At 39.5% G+C, this 11446-nt stretch overlaps 1 protein-coding gene and 2 non-coding genes across 3 annotated transcripts; all 3 read right to left on the bottom strand.

Moving 5' to 3' along the window:
- Window positions 1–39: 39 nt before the first annotated feature.
- On the bottom strand, window positions 40–11372 carry CCT6A (chaperonin containing TCP1 subunit 6A). Its single transcript, XM_025425695.3, has 14 exons — window positions 11122–11372; window positions 10604–10667; window positions 8654–8788; window positions 7731–7904; window positions 7133–7236; window positions 6410–6520; window positions 5966–6125; window positions 5791–5873; window positions 4763–4859; window positions 4286–4433; window positions 3502–3635; window positions 2665–2767; window positions 1365–1437; window positions 40–1102 (listed from the first exon to the last, which is right to left on the bottom strand). The coding sequence occupies exons 1-14, from the start codon at window positions 11256–11258 to the stop codon at window positions 1030–1032; spliced, it is 1596 nt and encodes a 531-aa protein (XP_025281480.1). The 5' UTR covers window positions 11259–11372; the 3' UTR covers window positions 40–1029.
- Window positions 4101–4240, bottom strand: LOC112646404 (small nucleolar RNA SNORA15). The gene has a single exon (XR_003127633.1). It is a non-coding gene; the product is annotated as a small nucleolar RNA SNORA15 (small nucleolar RNA).
- LOC112646405 (small nucleolar RNA SNORA22) lies at window positions 8009–8142 on the bottom strand. The gene has a single exon (XR_003127634.1). It is a non-coding gene; the product is annotated as a small nucleolar RNA SNORA22 (small nucleolar RNA).
- Window positions 11373–11446: the final 74 nt, after the last annotated feature.

The following is an 11446-nucleotide window of genomic DNA, read 5'->3' as shown; positions in this document are numbered from 1 at the left end:
CCTCTTTTGGGCGCTAGGACACCATTTCAAGATCAAAGAAAAGGTCTCAACAACATTTATTGTACACTTATTGTACGCAACTGCCAAGTCCTCAAAAGCACAAAGCCTTCCAGCCCACAACTTCATGGTCAAGGACTATAAAGCAGGAGTGGCAACCTGGTCCACTGGACACGTCCTGTTCCGTAGCCCATGCTTGGATGGCCTCAACTCTGCCCATTTCTCCACCTCATACTTGGAGCCTATTCAACTCCCTGGCCTCTACTCCTCTCATCTTTGTGTCAACTTTTTTTTTTTTTTTTTTAAAGATTTTATTTATTTCTTCATGAGAGAGAGAGAGAGAGAGAGAGAAGCAGAGACAAGCAGAGGGGAGAAGCAGGTTGCAAGCAGGGAGCCCGACGTGGGACTGGATCCCGGGTCTTCAGGATCATGCCCTGGGCCAAAGGCTGCGCCAAACTACTGAGCCACCGGGGCTGCCCGACGACTTTTCTGGGGAGCATCTTACCAAAGCTACTTCGAAAGCATTATAAGTCCCAATGATCCAATAATTTTACTCATAGGAATTTATACTAAAGAAACAGGGATGCTTTCAAAATCTTAAGTTACTTTAAGTATTAATTTATATTACCAACAAACTTAGATGTGTAACAGTAGGAAACTATTGGGTAAATTAAATTGCATCCATTAGTACAAATTATTAAACCATTATTTGTTTTCAAGGAACATTTAATAACAAGGTAGATAACATATTTATTTAACATGGTACTCTTACATCACTGAAGCTAAAGCAAAACATCTGGTTCACTAGGTATAAATAGCCTACTTAATGTGTGTACACTGCAGTGCAATTAAAAAAAATACTGTAATTTTAATTTCAGAACTTCAGAATTTAAGTGTCAATATTCTCTTTTAATATGGGGAAAGAAAATGCTTTTTAAAATTATTTGAAGCTTGGACAAAAATTCCATAGCTATATCCTTAAGGTCTCTCTGTAGTCTTCATGATTCAGATGACACAAAGGAAGCTTCAAATTCAACCTTTCAGAGAAGACATTCCAGCTCGCATGATCTCGTCAACCAGGAGGATGTTGGTGGCAATCACAGTGCTAAAAGGGCAGGGGAAATCAGATAGTTCAGATTTGAGATATGAACCCTAATTCAACTCAATTCTCGACCAAACTGTGCATATTATATCCAATTAACTTTCTCCTCTCCCCTCCAAAACATGGAAGGGTAGCTTAGTTTCTATACTTTCAGTTGATTACATTTTCACAAAAACAAAAAAACCCAAGAAATTAAATGGAACATACCAGATTAAGAATATGATATTCCTAAAGGTTATTTTAATTTTGGCTTTCTTAAACTTACCAAGAGTGAAGAAGCTGTTTCTTTACACAATAGTTATCCCATATGCCTACTTCGGCGGCTACCATTGGCTCACCTGAAAAGTAACCCAGTATTCTTAAAATCTCAGAGAAGAGAGAGAGAGAGAAGCACAGGCACAGGCAGAGGGAGAAGCAGGCTCTATGCAGGGAGTCTGATGTGGGACTCAATCCCGGGTCTCCAGGATCACGCCCTGGGCCAAAGGCAGTGCTAAACCCCTGAGCCACCGGGGCTGCCCTCACACAGCAAATTATAAAGATCAAAATGCTAAGACAACAGAGTATTTTATGATTTGTTCATCATTGATTATTCTATGAACCAAAGTTCCTCAGTCCAATTTTGCTCCAAACCATGACTCTTGTGTCCAGTGTCTTTAAGTGGCTGATCCCTACTCAGAAAACTTCCAGTAATAGTAATACTCCATTTGGTTACCAAATGTTTGAACATCCCTATTTTTCAAGACACATTCATTCTGTTTGTCCATATTAGAGCACTTGAACTATAATCTGGCCAAAATGGGTTTATCATTTCCTTCATCCCAGAAACCTTTTCTATTAACTTGGATGGAAATGCTATTGACAACAAAGGTCTTATGTATGCTGCAGGGGTGTGTATCTCAGTTATCTTTCTTCCACTTTGTACTTAAATATTTTGTGTTACTGCATTTAAGACTAGGGCTTTAAATCATTTAAGATTTGGTCCTGTCTTCTAGCATTATTTGCTATACTCAGCCTTTTTTCACCCATGAATACGATCATCTATTTTCTTATTAAAGTCCCTGATGGAAAACTAAGTAAAAGCCAGCCCAACACGAAATCTTTCTGTATTAACCTGAGCCACCTACTACTACTCAGCAAAATCAACAAATCTATACTCTTTTAAAATTATACAAACGTCCACTCTATTCCCTTTGTTTACTGAATCTAGTCATCCCATTTTTATATCGTATTTCAGAAATCAGGGTTCCCTAGTAACACTGGTGTCAAACTGTAAAGCACCTCTCCAAGATTCATTTGTCTCCATTTTTTTTAAAAAGAATTATTTATTTATTTATTCATAGAGACACAGAGAGAGAGAGAGGCAGAGACACAGGCAGAGGGAGAAGCAGGCTCCCTGCAGGGAACCCAATGCGGGACTTGATCCTGGGTCTCCAGGATCACACCCTGGGCCGCAGGCGGCACTAAACCGCTGCGCCACCGGGGCTGCCCATTTGTTCCTTTTTTGATCCTTCCTGGTTTTATCTCACCGGACTCTAGTTCCCCTACAAATAGCTGCATTCTCTTACCTGTGTTCAAGTCCACACCCACAAGTTGACCTGATTCTGAATGTTCTGCTTGAACTTTAACTAGTGTTTCCTGAAGGTCAAAACCAGAGTTCTGAGCAAGAACCTAAAGCAAAAAAATTTAATCTTTTAAAGGACAGAACCTAAGAAGTGTCAATCTGTAATAAACCATAATTCTAAATAAGAAAAAACAAAAAAACCCATCAAAAAACCTCAATGAAGACAGACCAGTTATTCTCTAAAGTGAACATTAGAGAATAACTAGACATTTGTTACTAACTCATTACTCCACCCCAAGCCCAGCAACACACTGGTCATAAAACTATGCCAAGTGAGCACACAACAGAATAAAAACAAAACGTAAGCTTGTACTCAAGTATAACCCCTATACTGCAAATCCTCTTAAAACAGTTTACCTCCTGCCTCTGAAACTTCAGATATTCAACTCCCTTCCAGAAGAACCAAATACATTTGGATAAGAGATAGCTGTTTTTTTTTTTTTTTTAAAGATTTTATTTATTTATTCATGAGAGACAGAAAGAGAGAGAGAGAGAGAGAGGCAGACACACAGGCAGAGGGAGAAGCAGGATCCATGCAGGGAACCTGATGTGGGACTCGATCCCAGGTCTCCAGAATCATGCTCGCGGCTGAAGGCAGCGCTAAACCAATGAGCCACCCTGGGCTGCCCAAGAGATAGCTTCTTTAGCTATATTCGGGAGAAAGCTGGTAAAACTTGTTTAACTCCAACTCTACATTATGAGAAAGACTCCACGTTAATAAAAAACTTTCATCAGCTAACTCATTTTGATGTAGTTAAGAAAACTGTTAAAGTAGTCATACCTTGGGAATAATGAGCAATGCATCAGCAAATGCTTGAACTCCCAGCTGGGCCCTCCCCTTTACACTGGGCTTATATTTAATCAAGGCTTCTGCCATTGCCACTTCCACTGCACCCGCACCCGGAACTACACAGCCTGTTGGGGGTGGGAAGGAAGGAGAGAAATGATCAACTACGAAGAAAATAAAACTGTGGAATCATTAAGAAAATACATAAAACACAAACATAAAAAGCATTAATTTCTTGAGAATGTGGAATAGCCACAATATTGCATTTGAAAACACTATAAGCAACACATTATGTTTCTAAAATATTATATATTAGAAATATAGATTTCTCTGGAAGAAAAACATTAAATAGCAAAATGCTTCAATTTAACTAGTACTTGGAAGGTTACTATTAGTTCATTTTCTTCTATCACTTTTTTTAAAAAAGATTTTATTTATTTATGAGACAGAGAGAGAGAGAGAGACAAGAGACCTAGGTAGAGGGAGAAGCAGGTTCCCCTTAGGGAGCCCAATGTGGGATTTGATCCCTGAACTCCAGGATTGCGCCCTGAGCCAAAGGCAGACAGTTAACCACTGAGTCACCCAGGTTACCTACTTGTATTCACTTTTAAAAATGATATGCTATGAAAAAGCTTAGCACACCATTAGAGGCATTTTAAAGGGAACACTTTACTTTTGCATGGTGTCTGGCTGTGTAAACTACTGATAAAAAGAACACAGTATTCAGCCATGCTTTTTTTATACTTGTAAAAGAATATAAACACAGTAAGCATCTTACCATCATCAATAGCATTTTTAACAGCCCTCAAGCCATCTCTTATTGCATCTTTGATTTGAGTGAGTGTGTGCTTATTTGGTCCTTTGATCAATAATGTGACAGAGCGAGGATTGTTACACTTCTCAATGAAAGTGAATTTCTCTTCTCCCTATGTGAAAAAGAGGTATTTTCAAAATAGGGTATGTTTGTACCAAGACTGGGAACGACTAGAGGAGCTTATAAAAGAGTAAGTAACATATTAAAAAGGGAACAACATACCCATCACATTAAAGCAAATTACTTCATAAAAAAAGGTCACATATAAAAGCAATGTGATTTTCCCCATCAATGCCTTATCATTACTACACATAACCTTCAAAATGTATGTAAACAAAGCAAGAATATGATCCTAGGTTTGAATGAATTTTTTTTTACTACCGAAGAATTCAAGAACCAAAGAACATTATCATATTATCTTCAGAAAAGAAATACACTTACCAACGTATACTCATAGACAAGTCCTGCATGTCCCAAACAATCAGGATTTAGGTCATCGAAAGAATTTAGAGCTACTCCACCACAAGCAAGAGTCAGCCTGAAATATTGAAGTATTTTAAAGGAGACATATTAAGTAGCTTTGTTATGTTTAAAGAGATTAATAATTTTTAGGAAGCAATCTTTCAGAATTACACACTAAAATTAAATATGCCAAAATGTTATTTTAACTCAAACCTTCAAATTCACCACCACCAAGTTAAAAACCATCTTTTATCCTAACTTGACATTTAACCCACTCTTTCAAAGTCCACAAATACTCTTCTGATAAGAAATCTATAAATAAAACAAGAATTCTTTACCGTGGTGAGCTCTGGGGGAAAAAGCAGTTCTTTGAAACCCCTTGATGCTGTCTCTTGACATAGTAAATGTACATATACATGTCATGGTTTAAAACTAAAGCATACACCAATGTTCACAGCATTATCCACAACAGCCAAAAGGGAGAAACCTAAATGTCCACTGATAAATGAAAAGGTGATAGATATATCCATACAAATGGAATATTATTCATCCTTAACAAGAACAACATTCTAATACATGTTACAACATGGATGAACTCTGAAAACATGCTAAATAAAATAAGCCACACAACAGGACAAATACTGCATGATTCCCTTATATAAGGTACCAATATCATAAAGGCAAAGTAGAAAAGTATTTACTAGGGGGAGGGAAAAGAAAGAGAAAGTTATTGTTTCATTCATGAGAGAATTTCAGTTTGGGAAGATAAAAAAAAAAAAAGAAAAAGTTCTGGAGATGAATGATGATGGTTGTTGCACAATAACGTGAATGAAACCTAATGCCACTGGATTGTACATCTGAAAAGATAAGCCAAATAATAAATTATATATATTTTTCATTCACAATAAAAAAGGAAAAACTTAGTAGGAACAAGAAAAAGTAGTAATTCCACGTAACTTACAAACTAAGTAAAAATTTACATATCTAAGGTAATATGTTATCCATACCTTTCCATATTTCTCCTTTTAGCTCTACGTAGAGCTACTATGCCTTCTTTCGCAAGAGCATCTAAGGAAAAGGGGTCGATTCCCTACAACAAAAACAGTTCGTTACAATAGAAGTCATCTTAAAAATAGCAATGCACAATACAGACTCATTTATGAAGCAAAATTTCATTCTCACCTTTTGATTAATAACAACAAATCCTTTATCTGAATCACCACAGACTTTCTTTTTCAGTTCTATTATTTTTTTAACTCTATCTTCAATGAATTTTCTTTCAGCTTTTACGAGTTTCTCTCTCTCTTCTGCACTCTTGTAAAAAAACCCAGAATTCACTTCTCTATTTAAAAAAAAAAAAGTTATGGGGGAGGAAGGACAATGTTTATTTTTTAAGGAGATAAACCAGCAGCCTCAGAAACTGTGTTAGTCTTGAGACTTAACAGACAGCCACTGAGTTCCAATCCTGCCCCTGGTATGTTTTCAAAGGTTACTTCCTTTAATTCACCCGAACCCAACTGAGGCGTTAGTGTCCTTGCAGTGGTGAAACTTAAATCTCAAAGTGACTTGCCCAAAGTACCAAGCTCCTCCACCTCCCTATTCCATTTGTATGGCCTGTAAACTCACGTTTTTTCATACTCTAACGACACATTGCATGTGAGGATGTATGCATCTTCTACTCTTTTTTTCATATCAGGATGCCGTGCCCCATGGTCCAAAACAAGACCTCTGATTAAGCTGTTGAAACACGTAACAAATTGTTTCGTTATTGATTTCCAAATGATACATAATATATACTAACAAAATTCACATAACTGAATTGAAGCTGCATTAATAATTTTCACATGACTTTATTACTTGAGTCTTTGAAAAAGACTGTTTGGATGAAACCTAGGCAGGTTCGATTATGAAAAAGCAATATCCAGAACACAGTACAAAAACAAGCCATTCAAAATAAAAGTAGTAACTCTTATCTTGTACAGAAAATTCTGCAGAGAGGCAGCTGCAACTGGTAGCCTCTCAAATTGTGATCACCTCCTTTTAAAATGACTTTTGAACTATGTTTTTAAAATGGAATATATATTTTAGAAATTTCCCAATAGTCTATTATGCTTTGTAACCCACAGTTCAATAAATCACTGACATAGCTCATTTTTTTACAGTCATCCTGACTATAAGCACATCATTAGTAACTTCAAGATGAAACACAATTGAGCAAACTAAATATTCATTTAGGCAATACACACAAATTCAAAGAAAAGGAAATCAGCCAAAAAACATGTACTGTATAAAGTGCCTATAAATTTGTAAACACATTGTGTAAATATTTCATAGCATCCTATCACCTACCTTGTATCAGTTTCAGATTTATGTTTCATCTCCATGATTTCAACCATGAAGAGATCAATAGGTTCATCTGGTTTTTTAATGGCCAAAATCGAGTCCACTACAGCCTACAATGAGAGCATAACCATTAAATGATCTTGATTTGCAGAAGTCCACATGCTTACGTTGCTTTTCTTCAGAGAAGTTCACTTTTCTTTAAAAATCTCTGAATTGACCTAAGCCTTTTTCTTCGAGGTAACAGAATACATTATTTGTAAAGGATTGAAATCATTTACGTTTCTGACATCTCAACTTATAATTATGTATAAAGAATCACGGACATCCCTACTATTCTATTAAAAATATCAATGAACCTTTTTATAATGAAATCTCAATTTTATTAATCTTTAATGAAAGCTCCAATTGTATTTTCATAACACGGTCAGGTATACTATTATTTTAGGAACACAAATCTGCTGCTCTTTGCCACAAAAAAAAAACTATTTCACATGGCATGATACTGTGAAGGTTTTAGATAGCACCTTGCAATTCCAACTAGAAAATACACCAGGGGTTTTTAGTATAGGTGTATACTACCAGACACATACCACACTTAACATACCTCTGTTAAGACATCAGCAAGTTCAGCATGCACTTTTGTACGTAGAGATGTTCTGGCCACATCTATAAGTGTTTCCCTGTCCATTTCTTTGCTTACTTTGACTTGTTCCAAAAACTGAAGTGCCTTTTCCTTTGCAGCTTCAAATCCTTCTGTTATTATTCTGGGATGAAGACCCTATAAACATACAATCACATAATCACCACTAACACTGGAATTCTTCAATCAGATGTTAAAGTAAGTTTTAAAGGAATATTCTAGATTATTCACATGCTTGAATATAATGTGCTGACTTTTTGAATACATTTAAAAGGATAAATAGTCCTTTCAATGCAGAGGAAAAGAACAGACATTGCTCTAGCACAGAATCAAAGCCAAGGGAACTATAAAGTACACTTGGGTGTTCACTGTGCAGACCACAGGGAACGTCTAAAACTCAAAACTGTACTCAATAGGACCATTTATCTTTTCAATTTACATCAATTACTAACAAAACAGAGGCAAAGGGTCTGCCTTTTCTCTCTGCCCAAGATTTTCTTAGAATTGGATCACTACTGAGGTTTGCTTTAATCTTCAAACTACTCAAGGCTAAAAATATTCTGTAATTCTTAATTAAACTTGTTTTAGTTGGTTTTCCTTATAAATATGCCTACTCCTGAACATCCTGTTTCTAGATCTCAACTAATAAGCTGTTACAGACATATGTAAATAAATAATATGTAATACAACTTGACCAAAAAAACCTCTGCAGGCCAAGGAAGTTTCCTTAATCTGTCCAGGATCACAATAAACTTGTATTAAGACCAGGATATAGGCTCTGGTTCCTAGATTTAAGCCCCCTACTCTTTACCTTGTACTATCTGGCCTCAGCTACTATTAACACCTCAATTTATAGAAATTTCCGGCAACACAAGAATCATGTATACTTCAGAAATGTAGAGATCCGCCTGTTTCAGTAGCTCTCCAATGATTAGGACATTGGATGTGGTACCATCACCAGTTATGTCATCCTGGGCTGTTGCTACTTTGGCTATTAGGGAGGCTGTTGGGTGTTGAATTTGCTGAAAGTGGAAAAAAAGAAAAAAAAGAATTACTTCAGTGAAAATACTCCAAATATACTTTAAAGCATGTGAAGGGTCTCCTTAAATGCATCGATTTGCATAAACTGCCCAAGTGTTCAGCTATATACCATGCTGATTTAAAACTCACTATTAACTATTTTGTATATCAATTTATGATAACCCAAATATTTTTACATATAGATTTGAGAAGATTATCTCCACTTTACTGATGAGGAAATCTGAGGCTTACTGTTAAGGTCTACTGAAGGTAACAGAATTAACAGTAAGAAATAATTTCAAATCCATGCATGCTTCTTTAGGACTCTTGGGAGAATAAACCAGGTTCCTTCTAAAATTAAACCCCAGCAGCCTCCAGTATTACTTGGAATTGAATAAAAAAATAAAAAGAAAAAAGTTCTCTTTTAGAGCAAAGATCACTAGTGACAGCTAAATCACTGAGAGGTTTTTAAGAACAGGATATGCACTCTATGCCAAACAATGCTCCCGAACTGTTTTTAGTTTTTAAATCTCCTTATTCTCCTGTAATCCAGAAGAGTTCCACAACCTTTTGTTTTTAGGGAAACTGACAGTTTAAGAATCTAGGCCAGATATTTTGCAAACTATCTCATTTAAATTTGTAGATGATAAATATATTATATGGATAATACTGTATGCTTCTTACTGGGTTCATGTGCTTCTCTGAGTATCTACTGTATTACACAATAAAAAACTCAAAACACGGGGGGGAGGGTCATTTCCTTTACTTGGTTTTTAAGTGCTAGATTTTGGAAACTTAGGGATGAGTAAAACAACTGCTCTTCTCAACAGTCTCATACCCTTGGTCAGTGGGGATTTAACAATTAGAGTAGGGATCCCTAGGTGGCCCAGCGGTTTGGCGCCTGCCTTTGGCCCAGGGAGTGATCCTGGAGACCCGGGATCGAATCCCCCGTCGGGCTCCTGGTGCATGGAGCCTGCTTCTCCCTCTGCCTATCTCTCTCTCTCTGTGTGACTATCATAAATAAATAAAAAAAAAGAATTAAAAAAAAAAAACAATTAGAGTAAAGCAGAGTTTTATCTCGCTTTCATTTAGAGATGGGATGTTGACAGAAATCACCCTCTTAAAGAGAGAAAGCAAAACCATTTTGTACCTACCTATATCAATCGCTTTTTTTTTTCAAATTTTAATAGTTAATTTAAACTACAATCCCTTTTTTTAAAATCTATTATTTATTTATGATAGTCACAGAGAGAGAGAGAGGCAGAGACACAGGCAGAGGGAGAAGCAGGCTCCATGCACTGGGAGCCCAACGTGGGACTCGATCCCGGGTCTCCAGGATCGCACCCCGGGCCAAAGACAGGCGCTACACCGCTGCGCCACCCAGGGATCCCAAGATTTTATTTATTTATTCATGAAAGACACACAGGCAGAGACACAGAGGAGAAGCAGGCTCCATGCAGGGAGCCTGACGCAGGACTCGATCCAGGGACCCCAGGATCACGCCCGGGCCAAAGGCAGGCGCCAAACCGCTGAGCCACCCAGGGATCCCCAATAACTAACAATCCTTTAACCACGGATTTACATGGCAAGATTAGGGCTTCAAAAAGAAGTTACCAGACTCCAGGGTTCCTCCTGGCATTGAACTGTCACTACGATTACTGATTCTATTCCTTTTCTACTTCCTCCATGGTCTGAAAGACCTGCTGAGCAATGGTGAACTTCTATCTTGAAAATGAACATTAAAAATCTTCCTGCAAATCACACGTGATATGGAACACCAAGACATTTTTGACTTAGCATACCAAGCGGCCTCTCACCATTTCATGAAGCAGCACATTGCCATCTTTAGTAAGCTTGATGTCTCCAGCACCAGACACGAGCCTGTTCAACGAGCACAAATGAATCGGTGTGACGTTCTCATCGGAGACCTAGTCCATAGTCCCACTGCAGTCGGGCTTCACCCAGATCCTCGGGAGTTGGGGCCACGCGGCTGCTTCTCTGCACCCGGCAGGCAACAGGAACCGGTGCAGCGCCCCGCTCTCCCTTCAGAGAAACAGCTGGCCGAGCCCTCGGGGTCTCCACGGCGCGAGCCGTGCACGCAGGCCGCTTTGTTCTCCGCAGAGGCGGCATCAATTAGAAGGGAAACGGACTGAGCAGGGCGCGGGGGCCACCCGGGAGCGTGCGGGCCGGCAGGGCGACTGCGGCGAGTGCAGAGGCCCCGGCCGGCCCCCCTCCCCCGGCCCGCGGTGCCCGCGCAGCCCATTCCCCTCCTCCCGCCCTCCTCCGCCAGGCTCGCGGCGCCCTCCCCTCCCCCCCACCGCCAACCCCGCCTTACATCTTCATGGTGCCCTTAGGCCCCAAGTTGGTCCTCAGCACGTCCTGCAGCCCCCGGGCCGCGCTGATGTTGACCGCCAGCGCCGCCTGGGCGCGGGCCACCTCGGCCTTGGGGTTCAGGGTCTTCACGGCCGCCATAGCCGACCAGCGGAAGAAGAGGAGGCTCGGCGCGCTGAGGGCCCGCAGCTGGCTCGGCGTGGCCGGGAGGCGCTACCCGGGTCTTCTGGAAAAGTCGGGCGCGTCGCCACGCCCCCAGCGTGCCCGCGCGCCGCTGCCATTGGGCCGCGGCGCTACTGCCCCGCCCCCTGAGCGCCCGCCCCGCCCCC

Source organism: Canis lupus, chromosome 6 (assembly GCF_003254725.2).
Source record: "Canis lupus dingo isolate Sandy chromosome 6, ASM325472v2, whole genome shotgun sequence".
NCBI classification, from domain to species: Eukaryota; Metazoa; Chordata; class Mammalia; order Carnivora; family Canidae; genus Canis; species Canis lupus.
Note: the sequence above shows the minus strand (reverse complement) of the source record. Positions and strands in the feature narration are given on the sequence as shown.

Bases quoted from the DNA above. Each gene is read 5' to 3' on its own strand.
- CCT6A (XM_025425695.3), bottom strand. From the start codon at position 11,258: ATGGCGGCCGTGAAGACCCTGAACCCCAAGGCCGAGGTGGCCCGCGCC. The intron at 7,237-7,730 runs GTATGTTAAGTG...CTCTCATTGTAG, and splicing joins TTGCTGATGTCTTAACAGAG to GCTGTAGTGGACTCGATTTT. The intron at 2,768-3,501 runs GTATGACTACTT...TTTTTGCTTTAG, and splicing joins CATTGCTCATTATTCCCAAG to GTTCTTGCTCAGAACTCTGG.